The following is a 15,212-nucleotide window of genomic DNA, read 5'->3' as shown; positions in this document are numbered from 1 at the left end:
AGAGGGGAAGGAAAAAAGTATCAATGTATGGTTGTCTCTTGTGTGTCCCCTGCTGGGAACCAGCCTGCAACCCAGGCAGGTGCCCTGACTGGGAATCTAACTGCGATCCTCTGATTTGCAGGCCCGTGCTCAATCCACTGAGCCACACCAGCCAGGGCTGCATGGATTTATTCTTTACTTTGGGAAGTAATCAAATTCATTTTTAAGATGAAGACAATTTTAAGGGGTTGTCTTGTTCAACAAAGTTGGCAAAAGTCATGGCTAGACCTGGGTCTCCAGGACTCCTCTAAGTTATCAGAGTTGTGGAGAACATGACCCTTGTATCCAAACGATGAAACATCATTCAGCACTGAAGTACCAGATTCGTGCCACGAGACGAACATCAGAAATGCGTCGTCGTCCCCCCTCTTCCAACCACCCACTGGAGCATCAGGCCCTGGTGGAACACTCACTCGCATTCAGCACCATCTGGTGCCGCTGGGTCTTTGGAGATGGATACAAGCTTCCGGAAAGCAAAACTTTTTAAAATTGCCATTGAAAACAAGACTTGGTGTGTACTTGCGGGGTGACTGAATCTTTATGTACTTTATGTACTGATGTAGAACAATCCCCAAGATCTGCCAAGCAAGAAAATGCGAGATGCAACAGAGCGCCCTACCGGTTTGGCACAGAAGGTGTGGGGGGTTAGTCTGCACCCACATGTGTTTTTACATGGAGTCCGGAAGGCTCCTCTTCTGCTCAGGATGTACTTGGCTCAAGTTTCCACTCCACTCTAGCTCTTTTTAAAGAATCGGGCCATTTTTGGAAGCAACATCTCCGCCTTCAAAACAAGGTCTCCAAAGCTTTGGTCTGCTTTAGATGACCCAGGTAGCTTAATGCCACAAGCAGTGTTACAAAAGACCCAACCATAGCACCGATCTCTCATCTCTTCATCTTAATCCTCACTAGAGGTTACATGTACGGACTTTAGAGAAAGAGAAAAGAGGGAATCACCGGTCAGTTGCCCCCCCACACACACACCCACAACCCTTTGGTGCACAGGAGGATGCTTCAACCACGCCGCCCAGCTAGGGCTCCTCCTCCCAGGAAGCCTATCTGCAGGACACAGGCTCATCTACGGTCCCACGTCAGGGGCTGAATCAAACCCTGTGTTCCTATCTGATAGGTTACATACATCCTAAGGCAATGTATCTACTTAATGTCTGCTGGCTTAGCACGGCACCTGTGATCTCGAGTCAGTCCCACAACCTGTTTAAAGAGAAATGAATTTAAACTTCCCTGGAGGGAGGGCGGCTAGACAAAGGAGAGACAACTGGAGTCAAAATAGTGACACAAAGGCGATTTATTACAATCTGAGACTCCTGCTCACAGACGGCGACCACGGCGACCTCCCTTCCTGCGGGTGCTGTCGGAGGGGATGGGGGTGACATCCTCTGCAGGGAGGAAGAGAAAACATCACTGCCTAGAGCTGGGAGGGAAGAAGCCCAAGGCTCCCTGTGCCAAGGGTGTAACGGGTCAGCGGTGGACCCACTGCGCCCGCAAGCAAGTCCTCGGTACCCAACAGATGGCTCTGAAGCTGCGCCATCTGCTGCTTCCTCAAACTTTCTGAAGTGGTTTGAACTCGCTTTCCAGAACGAGAAGCTGAGGCTCAGAGAGGGTACACAACTTGCAGAGGCTGTCAGAAGCACTCGACAAATCCAGGGTCCTGACACCCTAGCCCAGACCCCCTAGCAGAAAAATCCTCGTAAACAATGTAACTGAATAAATAAAAGGCTGAAATGAGGGATCAGCACACGCTGCCACAGGTGCACAGACACAGCAGAGAAGGGCTAACACCTGTGGCCACACAGAGGCAGAGGATCGGTAGGACTGGCAACCCTGGGAAGTGCTTTGCTGCCCCCTGCCACTGGCTCTTGTCCGGACTGGCATTCCTGACAGTTGAAGGTGCACCGGAAGATGCTGCAGGCTCAGTTCTACGCCACTTCAGCGCAGTGAGCCACACAAACCTTTGGTTCCCTGGTGCCTGTAATACATTTACAGTATGCCACAAAAAGCAGACAACGTGTCTTAAAAAAAAAAAGGTCGCCCTGGCTGGTGTAGCTCAGTGGATTAAGCACGGGCCTGCGAACCAGACAATCGCGGTTCGATTCCCAGTCAGGGCACATGCCAGGGTTGCAGGCAGGTTCCCTGCAGGCCAGTTCCCAGCAGGGGACGCACGAAAGGCAACCATACATTGATGTTTCTCTCCCTCTCTCCTTCCCTTCCCCTCTAAAGATAAATAAATAAAATCTTAAAAAAAAAAAATTTTAAAAAAAAAAGGTCTATATACCTCAATTAAAAAATGTTATTGCTAAAAAAAGCTAACCATCAGATAAGGCCATTAGAAAAATGATGCTGATATACTAGGTCTACACAGGGTTGCCGCAAAGCTTCCACTTGTAAAAAACACAGTATCTGCGAAGCACAATAGAACAGTTTTGCCTGTAGTAGGCAAGGACCAGGCAGGAGGCAGCCCACACCAAACACCAGTAGTAACGTACTTGAGAACACTGTAAAGGAAAGGAAAAATCACCCTGGCTGGTGTGGCTCAGTGGATTAGGCACTGGCCTGTGACCCAAAGTGTCACCGGTTCAATTCCCAGTCAGGGCACATGCCTGGGTTGTGGGCCAGGTCCCCTGTAGGGAGCACGAGCAATAAGCAGCCACACAGTGATGTTTCCCTCCCTTTCACCCTCCCTTCCTCTCTCTCTAAAAAATAAATAAAATCTTTAAAAAAGAAAGGGGGGGGTCATCTCTTAGTTCCACCAGCCACTGTCAGACATTCTGTCACAGGCTAGCAGCCCTTGCAGTCTGCATTACCGAACCTACTGCCGACAGCCGCCAGACTGAGCCCTGTGTCCAGGGGTGCACCACACTCTTTTTCTGGGGTCGATGCTTCAAAGCCAGTCCAAGCATTAGCTACAGGCAAGGGTGAGGGCTGCTTACCAATCCGTCCAATCTTCATTCCCGAGCGGGCGAGGGCTCTGAGAGCTGACTGGGCCCCTGGTCCAGGGGTCTTGGTCCTAGGAACAAAGGTCTAGTCATCCAGGGTTCTAAGATCTCACAGCCCTCTAGTTCAGGAATCTACGAACTTTCCTTAAAAGACCAGACAGTAGGCTCAGTGTGGGCCACTTAGAGTCCACTTACTTTTGTGGCATACGTTAAAAAAAAAAAAGAAGAACGAAACATGAACAGCATCCTCACCCCACAGACCACACAAAAACAAGTGGCAGGCCCCACCTGGCTCCTGGGTCAGGCTGCCCCCTGCTCTGCCTGGTCCGTTTAAGGCGCTGCCCCTCTCAGCCACATGCTCAGTCTGTCTTCTCTGGTGATCTGTCCATGTCCAACTACTCCACCCACACAAGACCAAGAAACTACCATCTCCACACCGGCCCGGTTTAACAGCTTCCTGTCTGGTCTGTTCCTCACACGGAAGTCATCTTTAACAAACCCCAGTTCCACCAGCCATCATAAAAAAGCATGCATGCCGGAGCCAAATCCTCACCAGGTCCTTCGCGACCCAGCAAGACCTCTCTGGCCGCACCACATGCCTCACCTTCCCCCAGATGTAAGAAGTTCATTCCCCTCTCTGACCTTTTCCTAGCAGTTGCCTCTAGCTGGGATACTCCACCGTCCTTCTTTCACTAGACTGACTCTTGGCACAGTTAGGTCTTCGTTTAAATTACACTTCATCACCAATTCATCCTCAGCACTGTACTTCTGTTTCCCAGCACTTGCTGAAAATGGGAGCTGCCCCCTAAATCCCCCGCTGTGCTGTTTAAAGCCTGACTCTAAACAGCTGAGGCGCCAACAGGAGGGTGGGGGTTCCCTTTCCATTTCCCCATCACCCTCTTCTAATACCTGGAACACAGACCAGCGTGCAGTGAGGGTTCAATAAACACAGTAAGTTGCTGGGGGAGGGGCTGAGCAGCATGCAGGAACCAGTTATTGATTATGCATAAACCTAAGGTATCTTATGCAAAGTCACCAGAGAACAGCCAAGCCCAGTGACCTTACCACTGAGGCTTACCGATTGCCTCCTGTGGCCCGGAGCTTGATGTGGAGAGCGGTGATACCCAGCTCCTTGCACCTCTGGGCCACGTCCTGGGCAGCCAACATGGCAGCGTATGGAGAGGACTCATCTCTGTCAGCCTTCACCTTCATCCCACCAGTCACACGGCAGATGGTTTCCCTGGGGACAAGGAAGTACAAGGTCATTTCTCCCTCATCCAACGAGGACTCCGAGGGCGTTTCACATCCTAATGAGTAAAGAGCACCACAGCTGGGGTATGGCAGAGGCTGAAGGTCATCTTGAACAGGCATCCTGCTCTTTGGCAACACTGCCACGGGCTCTGCCTTCATGGGGTTCAAAGACCCAATATAGTTAAACTGTGTTAACACTGTATATTCACTTACTTCTGCATTTAACTCACGGAAACCAAACTTAGAATTTGAGTGACTTCAGATGAATCACAAAAATTTGCTAATGGCTGCCAAAACCTGTACCCAGGGCTAACACTGAATCTGCCACTTCTCCACAAAGTACCAAGAGACACAGGCCTCAATGACCACCACACTGTAAGGGCATAAACAAACTCTCTCCTCTCTTGTAACCCCAGTGCCTGGGAAATTAGTAAGCAACCAACCACGTTTCCGCGTTTGATGTTCTTTTTAATTATTTCCAGAGAACCCCTCTAATGGCCACTCAGCCCCAGGGTTATGTTGTCCCCCAGCCCCTTGCTTAGTTGGCCCTGCACCTCTCCACCAGATACTCACTTGCCAGAAAGGTCAGTCACATGGACAAAAGTGTCATTGAAGGATGCAAAGATGTGGCAGACACCAAATACATTTTCTCCTTCAGCCACCTGAGGTCCCAGGCTGATGACCTGTTCTTCCTTCTTTTCCTTCCCCTTGCGAGGTGCCATTTCTGAAAGAAAATCAAAGAATCCCAAAGTTTAAAAAAAAAAAATCATGCTTATAAAAACGTCCCTAGGCCCTGGCTGGTGTGGCTCAGTGGATTGCGTGGTGGCCTGGGAACCACAGGGTTGCTGAGTCAGGGCACATGCCTGGGTTGTGGGCCAGGTCCCTGGCAAAGGGGGGGGGGGGTGTGGAGAGGCAACCGCACATTGAAGTTTCTCTCTCCCTTCCCTTCTAAGTCCCTAGGGTTAAAAGAACTCCTAACGTTTATTTATACTTTTGGTTTACAAGATTAATACGTTAAAACACACCATCATGTTTTACTGGTTCAATAATTGTGCCATGGACGCACTGCCAATAATCACTCTCCCCACCTAGACTGCCTAAGTGGTAATAAACGGCACATGAGCAAGGGCTTTTCGGGGTGGACCAATGTCTCCCTGGACGTTCTGGGAAGGACCTAATGTCCTGCAAGGGATCCCAGCCAAGTGCCCAAGACGGACATGCCTGGGCCTCCCGCTGCTGGAAAGACTGTGGCAGCTGGGATTCCCAGGTGTGTCTTACTGGAAAATGCCCATTGCAACCCTTCCCTACCGATCCCGACGAGTCTTTTTAAGTCCCACCCCCATCTCTGCTTTCGGGGATAACAAGCACGACAGGTGGTCAGCAAACACCGACGTGCAGTCCGTAACCCCAATTTCTGGCTCTGGGAGGCCTGGCCCTGGACGGGCGCCCAGAACTTGCAGCGTGCCGGACTTAGAAACCACTCAGACTTAGGAAACAGCCAATACAGGGCCGTTTTTCCTGCGTTCCTTCCTTGGATCCTCATTATGACCCTATGGGATCGGCGCGACAATTATTCCTGTTTTCCAGACAAATTAAATAGATATATACGCCTGCCTGCGTCCGCCCAAGAGGAAGCAGGCGGGATAGAGATGGGAGCCCACATCAAACTAGTATCCTCGCTCCTTCCCAACCACGCCCTGCGGCCGCTTAGACGTAGCGGTGGTCGTAATGCGGCGCCAAGGCCTTCAATACTAGACTCGCACTCGCCCCTATTTCACCTCCGCCTCCCAAAACAAGGCGAGAACCTGTGTCTGGGGTCGGTCGGCCGGCCGCGCTCTTCTCGCCCGGAACCTGGTTCGGCTTCTGCGTAAAGACCCCAGCCCCTCGCCCCCCGGCCCCGGAGACCCCCTTTGCCAAAGGATTGCACCGGATTGCCCTCGTCTAAGGAACCTACCTGCTTCTCGGGTCCAGACTCCGCCACCGGAAAGAAAGACTAGGAGAGGGCGGGGCGACAGGTCACGTTCTTGTTCCCGGAAGTGTGTGTCTGAGGTCACGGGGATAGGCCTCTTGGAATGTGCCGCCTTTTGCGTTCCTAAGGCGATTAAGACTTGCACTCAAAAAACAGTTTACTTAAGGGACTGCTAAAGGGAGTAAGGACTGGGTGTACCCGGGAGCTGGTTGGGGACGCCACCACATTACATCTGCTGGGTGAGGCGGGACTGTTTTAAGATGGCGGCCTTCGCGGCTAGAAAACTTCCGCCATTCTAATTCCGGACTGATCAGCTTGGAGGCGACAGCGCACCTTGTGGCGCGGAGGGGAACAACAAAAACAAAACAGGCAATGAAGGGATTCAGCCAAAAGAGGAAAGAAAAATCTCTTAGACACGGACAGCAGTACAGTGATTGACGGACGGAAATGGGGCTGCGGGGAAATGATAGAGGGCAAAGGGGGAATGAATGGTGGAGAAAAAAGACTTGACTTTGGGTGGTGACTGCACAATGCAATTTGCAGATGTTGTGTTGAAACTCCTACGGTTTTATTAACAAATGTCACCCCAGTATATTCAATGAAAGCCCTAACTGGTGTGGCTCAGTGGGTTGGGCGTCCACCCGCAGACCAAGAGTCCCCCAGCTGATTCCCAGTCAGGGCACTTGCCTGGGTGGCAGGCCAGGTATCCCGTTGAGGCACATAGGAGAGGCGGTGGGTCAATGTTTCTCCCCACATCCATGGTTTTCTCCCTCACTTTACCCTCCCTTCTCCTCTCAACAAAAAATGAAAAGATAAATAAATAAACAATCTTTAAAAATAAATTCCATTTAAAAATAAAAACAGGAAATCAGAGTTTGGCATACTATGTACGAGTCAAAATAAGAATAAATTATTCAGTCATAGGGCCAGGAGGAATATCAAATGGCTGCCCAAAGAGAACCTCAGGTTCAGTTCAGACTTGTACTGATTGGACCAGTACAAGTGATGGGACCAGAAAAACCGCACTTGTGAACCATCATCTAACTGGTGACTTTGAGAAGTAGGTAGATACATCGGGTGCTGAGGCCCATCCTCTCCTGTTCCTTACTAACAAGAGGATCTGTTAAGTTCAATGTATGTATGGGCTACAGCTGCCCTGGAGAAATCTGGTGGACGGAGAGATGAGTGTTTTATATACACCCAGCCAGTGTGCATTATAATGTCTGATGTACCTTTGAGAGTTACTTACAAGATTACGCCTAACTGGCGTGGAGATCTGGTAGGAATGTATGAAAACATCCTCATCATGTTGTGTGGCAACAAAGTGGATTGAAGGGTGGGAAAGCTGAGGCAAAGTCAATTGTCTTCCACCCAAAGAAGAATCTCAGTACCATGAAACTTCAGCCAAAAGTAACGACAACGTGAGTTTCGTAACACAGCCGTTTCCTGACTGAGTTTCAGGTATAAGACTGCTTCCGCCTCGTCACAGTCTTCAGTGGTGACACCTTGTTTGTTGCTATCGTTCCCATTCCTTTTTGTTTCGAATCAGAATAAAGCTGTACTTCAAATTTCTAAAAGAAAAAATAAATTATTCAGTACTTATTGTACACCCGCCTGGGGTGACTGATTTCTCTGCATTGCTTCATTTAATCCTCACAGGGTGATCAAGCAGACACTGTTTTGATTGCCCATTTATAGATAAGGAAGTTTAACTGAGATTACACATTCGTGACCGATTTGGGATTCTGACTTCAAAGCATATATGTTTAATAGCTACTTCCATGTGTCCCTCTACAAACAATATTGACGGGCCTTAAAAGATTGAAAGAATGTATAGATGGAGATACAGGGAAGGGCCAAGAAGTAGGTTATATATATTTGTGTATGTGTATATGTGTGTATGTACATATGTGTGTGTGAGATGTGTATAGGGTATACACCTATACATATATAAAGCCCATGGAATGGGCTTTATTGAACAAAATGAGTGATTATGCTCAATAGCATATAGCCCTTTGTGCCCTGGAAGTATTACTACTGAACAACCTCAGCTCAATTTAAAGAAGAACATACATAAATGAAATTATGTTCTATACGCCCCCAGGTAACTTCTATTTTTCACCAACATTATAGACATCTCCCCATAACAGCTAGTAGAGATCTGTGACATTTTTACAAATATTTTAAATTTTATTTATCATGTTGAATATTAAATGCACTCACAAAAATTAAAAATTGCAGTTACCAAAAAGGATACAAACAAAAAGCCTTTCTCCTCTCACCTCTGTCCACAGCGACCCACTCCTCGCCAGCGATCAGAACGCCTGTGCTGAATCATTCTGCACTGCTCCATGATATCCCTTTCTATAGCTGTACCACCAATTTTTTTAACCGGTCCTCCATTGTTGGACATTTGGCTATTTTCAGAATTTGCGAATATAAACAAAACTGTCGAGAACACTGTTTTCAACTGTACTATTCTTTCATTCTTTCCTCGAAGTAAATTGCCAGAAGTAGAAAGGAATAGGTATTTTACATAATCTATATATATAAACTGCCTCCAGAAAGTTCACGTCAGTTTTTACTTCTGCTACACGGAGCAGCTCCGCATGTCTCCTCGTCCTGTGGCTTCCACGTCGGTGAGCGCAGACGTCTCTTCGTGGGCTGTGCCGAGAGTCTGCATGTGTTCCGTGAATTGTCTGTGTGTATTCAGTGAAGAAGAGGGCTTTTTGTTCACAAGTAGAGAGTTTCCCAGTGGAGAAGGGGTGTTAGCAGAGGCTGGAGTCTCATGGGGCGGGTTCCTGCTTCACGTAAGAATTGCATTAAACAACCAGACCGCTAACCCTCAGCATGGAAAGGCCCGGTGAAACGAGCACCGCTCTGTCCACGAGACCGCTTCAGGTCAAGTTCTCCACAGGAACAGCTTATTACCAACCCCAGGAATCATCAAAGTCACTGCCTTCAAACTCCACCGTGATTATCTAATCAACATGTTTATTATTTCTACAAGTAGTTACTAGTTGTGGGTCCTTGGGGAAAAAAATTGTCACCTCCATGGGCCTTTTTTTCCTCCTCTGTAAAACGGGATAATAGCAAGATTTTTTTTCCATGTATATTGAAACACATATCTTTATTGGGCACTTAGTGTTAAGCTCTGAAATACAATAATAATAGATTTCAAACTAAGACTTGAAAACAGAACAGGAATTACCTACATGCAGGGGGCAAGAATGGTCTAGGCAGGAAGAACAGGATATGCAAAGGTCCTGAGGTGGGAAGGCCCTTGGGGAGCTCAAGGAATTCCAAACATGGCCAGTACAGTGTGGGGTATCGTGCACGAGGGAAGAGGCGTGGGAGGTCAGGCTGGAGGTGTGGCAGGAGCCACCTTCTGCAGGGTCCTACTTCCATGTTGCCTTGTTGGTTTTCTCCACTCTACCCCACCCCACGCACCAGGCCGTGAGCACTGGAAACGTGCTGACCACCACTCTCACCCTCGCTCGTTCATTCGGTCACTCTTATTGACCACCTCGTGTGTGTCCGGCCCTGTTCTCGACACTTGGGACACAGTGGTGACCAAAACAGACAATGATCCCAACCCCCTGAGAGTTGACATTTGGCAGGAACAGCAGACGTGATATCTCCGTAAATTTTCTATTGTGTTAGAAGGTGATTGGTACTGGGGAAAGAAGGAAAGTTCGAGAAATGTAAAAGGTATTGGGGGTCTGAGGAGAGGGGTGCGGCAGTCGGCAGAATTGAATAGAGAGGGCAGTCGGGGTGGTCCCGAGTGACAGAGACTGGAGCCGAGGTGTGAGGCCGGGAAGGGAGCAGGCCTCGCCGACGTCGAGAGTGTTGCAGGCAGAGGGGACAGCACGGGAGGGCGGCACCCTAAGGAGGGAGAGGAGCCCGCTGTGGCTGGAGAGGAGGTGAGTGAGGGGCGACGGGCGCTGAGAGGCAGCGGGGGCGGCAGGCAGATCAATCGCGGCAGCCTCCGGTCATCGTGAGGACACTGACTCTTACTCTGAGCGGAGCCATTGCAGGCTTTTGAGCAAAGGACTGCCGGAATCTGCTGTACATTCTTCTTTCTTTTTTCTTTCAAAAATTGATTCTAGAGCGAGGGGAAGGAAGAGAGAAGGAGAGGAGGAGAAATTTTGTGTGAAAGAGAAACATTGATCGGTTGCTTTCTATATGCACCCCGACTAGGGAATGAACCCGAAACCCAGGCGCGTGCCCTCACCAGGAATCAAGTCGGTGACTTTTCAGTTCAAGACAGTGCCCAGCCCACTGAGCCACGCCAGCCAGGTCCTGACTTCTGTTCTAACAGGCTCGCTGTCGATGCTCTGTGGAGGACTCTCACTGGGGGCGTGGGGAGAGCTAACACAAAGGTCCTGGTCAAGAGGGGAAAGAACATATTGGCAGCTGAGACTGAGGTGGCACCAGTGGGGGCAAAAAGAAGTGATCAAAATTGGACTGTACTTTGATCACAAAGGAGTGATCAAAAGTAGACCCAACAGCACTTCCTGATAGCTCAGACACAGGGCATGAGAAAACGAGATTATCGAAGATGGCGTTAGCGTTTACAGCTGGGGGAACTGGAAAGCCGGAGCTGCCATCAGCCGGGATGGGGGGCGATCGGATGTTCGGTCTCGGGCCTGAGTTTGAGATGTTTGTTTCATATCCCAGGAGAGCTGTTGAGGACATGTTTGGGATGGATGAGCCTGAAATCAGGAGAGGAACTGGGCTGGCTGTATAAATGTGGGGGTCCCCGGGGGGTCACCTAGATGGCATTTAAAATGACAAGACGGTGACCACTGAGGGACTGAGTGTTGGCAGAGAAGAGAGCCAAGGACTGAGCGTCAAAGTGTGGGGATGGGACAAGGAGAAATCCAAGGAGAAGGGAGCAGGGAAATGTGCGACAGTTCAGTTCCCTGAACTGAAGGAAAACTTTTTCCTCCTCAGTTCAGGAGGGAAGCTTGAGAGAGGAAATGTCCAAGAAGCCAAGTGAAGAAAGGGAGTCGGGGAGGAGGGAGTGGGAAGCTGGGTGCATGGGCTGAGGTCAAGTAAGATGAGGGATGAGAATGACCCGGATGTAACAACACGCAGGGCAGCAGGGACCAGGACAAGAGCAGTTTCCGTGTGTGTGTTGGGCCTGCAAATGCTCCAATGGGGTAGATTAAGGGAGAAAGAGAGGGAAGTACAGTGTGCAAAGGGGCAGAAGAAGAATGAAAAGGTTGGTTTTCCTTTTTTATGATTGGATCGATAACAGATATTTGTACCCTGTGGGACTGGTCTCTGAGAGAGTGAAGGATTGACAATGGAGCCGCGTCCTTGACCAGGGGAGAGCGGAGGCATCGGCTGCAGACAGGGGCACGGACAATGCCTCTGTGCGGGCAGGGGAAGAGAAGGAAGAGGCTGGAGGGCAGGGGGGCAGTGTGAGTGGGCGCTTGTGAGCCTTCTCACCAGGGAAGCGGGAAGCCAGCAGCTACGAGGCCGGAGGCTGTGAGGAAGCTTGCAATGGTCGCCAAGGTCTAGGGGGTTAGAGGATGGTTCCAGGGCAGGATGAAGGGTCCACTGGAGGCTGGTGGTCGGTTTCTCACAGTCGGTGGCATAGATGGAGACATGGAACAGGCCGGGTGCTGGGTGTAACCAGAGTTGTGGTTTCACCAAGAGATGAGAACTTGAGAGAGGGGTGGAGCCCGCTGTGAGCAGAGGAATGGTGGCCACGATGGAGCATGGCGTTGAAGCTGGACAGCTGGGGGCTAAGGGGCAGCAAACAGGCAGTGGGAACAAACGGTTAGCAGTCCACAGTGAGGTGAGGTATGACCCAAGTCAGGTACCAGCCACCACTTCAGGCTGGTGGTGCGGGACGGGGGACATGAGATGGAGATGAGGGTTGGGGAGGAGCTGCAGGCACTGATAACTGCCACAGGAGTGAGTGGCTTCGGGGCCAGCTCATCCAAGGAGAGCAGGCCAAGGGACCAGAGGCCACGCAGCGGCAGCATCACCTGTGTGAATATTGAGATGACCGACAAGTAAAACAGGGACACACTGACCGTGAGTCACTGAGTCCAGGGTGAAGCCCTCGAGGAAGGCAGGGTGCGACCCAGGGGTCGGTGGATGCCTGTACTGAGGTGGAGCAACAGGTACTGTGGTGCAGGAGCAAGATTCAACATGAGTGTCCCGAAGGGAGGAGCGAAAGCCTGAAAGTGACAATAAGGAGTAGGGAGGACAACACCCTTGCACCCTGTGGCTTCCCCCTCCTCTCTCCCGGCCTCTTCTCACTTCCACAGGCTGCGGAAGAGAAAGGAGAAGCCCTGGGGGGCCTGGGAGAGACAGCAGCATCCTCCCCGGACAGGCAGGTTTCGTAGGGCAGGACAGAGGACATAATGAGAGAAAACACTGGGGTGCGGGGACCCCGCGCCAGATGTTCTGGAATTCCTGAGGGTGGCGGAAGGCTTTGACGCCGGAGGGGGAATCCCAGGGAGTGGGGGGGGAGGGGCTGCCCTGGGCCCCCAGGGACCAGAGTGCTACAGGCAAGGAGGCCCTGGGTCGGGCCAGGCAGCACGAGATGAGCGGCTGGCACTGCGGTCACTCAGTGAACGACAGCAGCCACGATAGCCCTCACGTTGGTTGAGCATTTACAACACTCCAGCCCCATCCTGAGCTGCGTGCCCCATCTCTTTGAATGCCCTCACTAACCATGAGCTAGCAAATTTTTACTGCCCTCCTTTTCCAACTGAGGAAGCAAGTTAGCGGTCACCAGGCCTAAGTGGTGGCGCCGGGAGCTCAGCCAGGCAGTCTGACTCCAGGACCCCAGGCTTTCTCACCGCGGTCCAGGCATTCTTCAAATGTCTGCTGAGCTCGTGAATGCAGAGAAGGGTATTGCCCTTGCGAGAGCCAAACCCAAGGCTTTTCCTGGACTCTCAAGCCCGGCTTGGCAGCCCTGTACTTCCCATTCTTAGCAAAAGTTCACACTTTAATTTGCCCACGGGATCCATCCCCTCCTCCCTCTGGAGGGAAGTTTTGCAAAAGGGAGCAAGGAATGAGTGAGGAGAAGAAGCTGTGGCCCAGAGAGGGGGAGTTAGTTCACCCCAGATGCATGGCCAGGAGTCAGAGGCCAGCTGCAGCCCCGTGGGCCCCGGGCTTGGAGGTGGGGCCCCGCCTGAAGCGGCACCCTGCATTCTTCCTGAGAAACCCCGGTTTCGACCTCTCCAGGCTGTGACTGGCCAGCCTGCAGCCCGAGTGCACAGGCCCCAGCCTCCCTCAGCACTCGAATCTCAGGGCCTCAGCCGAGGTCTTTGTCTAATGAGAATTCAAGCAAGAAATATGGAGTCAGAGGAGCAGGCTTGGCAGTGGCAGGGTGGGATGTGGGACGGAGTGGGCGGTGGAGCCACAAAGGGCAGCTCCAGCTGGTCATGGGCCTCTGGACAGGGGCCACTGCAGCAGAGGCCCAGCGTGGGAGTAAGAGTTAGCCAGGACAGGGAGAAGAGTTCGGGGGGAGAGTTCCCAGGCTGAGAAACTGCCTGTGGGAAGGTCTTGAGTCAAAGGAAAGCTGGGATCATTCAGAATCATGCATGAAGTTCTACGTGGCAGGAGGGAGGGAATGGTGGGAGGTGAGCTGAAAGACGGGGGGCTGGGCCGACAGGGGTTCTGGGTCAGGACTTTATGTGGTGAGCTGGAGATTAAGCATCCCATGGGCAGCTCCTTTGTTTGCTCCTAGGCTCCCCTCTGCCCAGTGAGGACCCACCAGTCAGGGCTGGTCCCGCCCCACGTGGAGCACAGGGGCTGACAATGCCTGCTGTCCCCTATGTCTCCACTAGATGACGCCTGATCTCCACCCTGCAGGGGAAGGACAGGCGGACAGGCCTTGATGGAGACTGGTGTGTGTGCATGTGTGTGAGTGTGCACGCAAGGTCTGGTGGCAGGGTAGGGAGGGGTGCTGGTTTGGAAGTGTGAGTATACAAATCGGCACCTCAAGTCAGGACACCCACCTGGGACATGGCTGTGAGGTGGCCTTGGGGTGCACACTCCTTTTGTGCTTTATCACACCCCCAGGAGCTCAGATTTTTGTCCACATTTTCCAGAGCAGGAAGCTGAGGCGGAGATCACCTGAAGTTACACAGCTGCTTCCCAGCGGAGCAGATGGACAGAGATTGCTACCAGGCCTCCTAGGCCCAGATGCAGCCCCGGTGTGCTTCGCCACACCTACGCAGGGCCTGGTGGCAAAGGACCTGCTCTGGGTCACCCCAAAGGGAAGAACAGGACCCAGTGGGTTGCTGGTACCAGGCTATGGTACTTCAGTCACTTACCCATTTAGCATATCTGCTGAGCACCTACTATGTGCCAGGCACTATGCCGGGCTTTGGAGAGCAATGAGCAATGGGTAGCGTACACATGATGGAGACAGACAGCCCTCGTACAAGTGAACCATCCAATCATTTGATCATTACAGGGTGTGGTAAGTGCCGTGAAAGAAACAAGCAGACCTGAGAAGGTTAGAGGAGTGGGCTCGCTCACTTAGAGGCAGGGAGGACAGGACTTTCGAGGAAGAGACCCGAAGAGTAAGAAAGTGCAGCCATGAGGAGGGCTGGAGAGAGAGCAGCGCTGGGGTAGAGGCAGCAGCTGATGCCAAGTTGCTGAGGCTGAGGAGAGTCTGAGGGGCTGCCTGGGGGTGGAAACGGCGCGAAGAGGGGAGAAAGGTGAGACCGTCCAGGAGGCCAGGGTTCTGGTGGGCCCTGGTGGGAAGCCAATGTTACGTTACATTCCACGTACCATGGGGAGGCAGAGATGAGCTGGGCATGGTGTACTCTGACCGGTGTATTTCAAAGTCCACTCTGGCTCTGTTTGGAAAGGCAGGTGACGATGGTCATGCAGGTGAGAGACGGTGGTGGTGCAGGGCCATCCTGTAAGGATGGAGGGTGACATTCAGGTCTGAGAGCTACTTTAGTAGTAGAATCTGTAGGATTTACAGAGAGATTGGATGCAGGGGTGAGGACGATTCCAGG

General features: G+C 51.5%; 1 protein-coding gene and 1 pseudogene across 2 annotated transcripts; one reads left to right on the top strand and one right to left on the bottom strand.

Moving 5' to 3' along the window:
• Positions 1-1,324: 1,324 nt before the first annotated feature.
• Positions 1,325-6,305, bottom strand: RPS14 (ribosomal protein S14). Of its 2 annotated transcripts, none has more exons than XM_037161947.2 (5): positions 6,196-6,305; positions 4,815-4,965; positions 4,069-4,230; positions 2,985-3,061; positions 1,325-1,433 (listed from the first exon to the last, which is right to left on the bottom strand). In XM_037161947.2, the coding sequence occupies exons 2-5, from the start codon at positions 4,961-4,963 to the stop codon at positions 1,366-1,368; spliced, it is 456 nt and encodes a 151-aa protein (XP_037017842.1). In that variant the 5' UTR covers positions 4,964-4,965; positions 6,196-6,305; the 3' UTR covers positions 1,325-1,365. The 2 variants fall into 2 exon arrangements, with proteins under 2 accessions (XP_037017842.1, XP_053521919.1); XM_053665944.1 differs by lacking the exon at positions 6,196-6,305 and adding an exon at positions 6,047-6,068.
• Positions 6,306-7,152: 847 nt separating this feature from the next.
• LOC119061383 (GTP-binding nuclear protein Ran-like) lies at positions 7,153-7,664 on the top strand (annotated as a pseudogene).
• Positions 7,665-15,212: the final 7,548 nt, after the last annotated feature.

This window comes from Artibeus jamaicensis, unplaced genomic scaffold, assembly GCF_021234435.1.
Source record: "Artibeus jamaicensis isolate MK-2021 breed Jamaican fruit bat unplaced genomic scaffold, CSHL_Jam_final contig_432, whole genome shotgun sequence".
Classification (NCBI taxonomy): Eukaryota; Metazoa; Chordata; class Mammalia; order Chiroptera; family Phyllostomidae; genus Artibeus; species Artibeus jamaicensis.
Note: the sequence above shows the minus strand (reverse complement) of the source record. Positions and strands in the feature narration are given on the sequence as shown.

Bases quoted from the DNA above. Each gene is read 5' to 3' on its own strand.
- RPS14 (XM_037161947.2), bottom strand. From the start codon at position 4,963: ATGGCACCTCGCAAGGGGAAGGAAAAGAAGGAAGAACAGGTCATCAGC. The intron at 4,231-4,814 runs GTGAGTATCTGG...CCTTGTCCCCAG, and splicing joins GTGACTGACCTTTCTGGCAA to GGAAACCATCTGCCGTGTGA. The intron at 1,434-2,984 runs GTAAGCAGCCCT...TCCTCCCTGCAG, and splicing joins AATGAAGATTGGACGGATTG to AGGATGTCACCCCCATCCCC.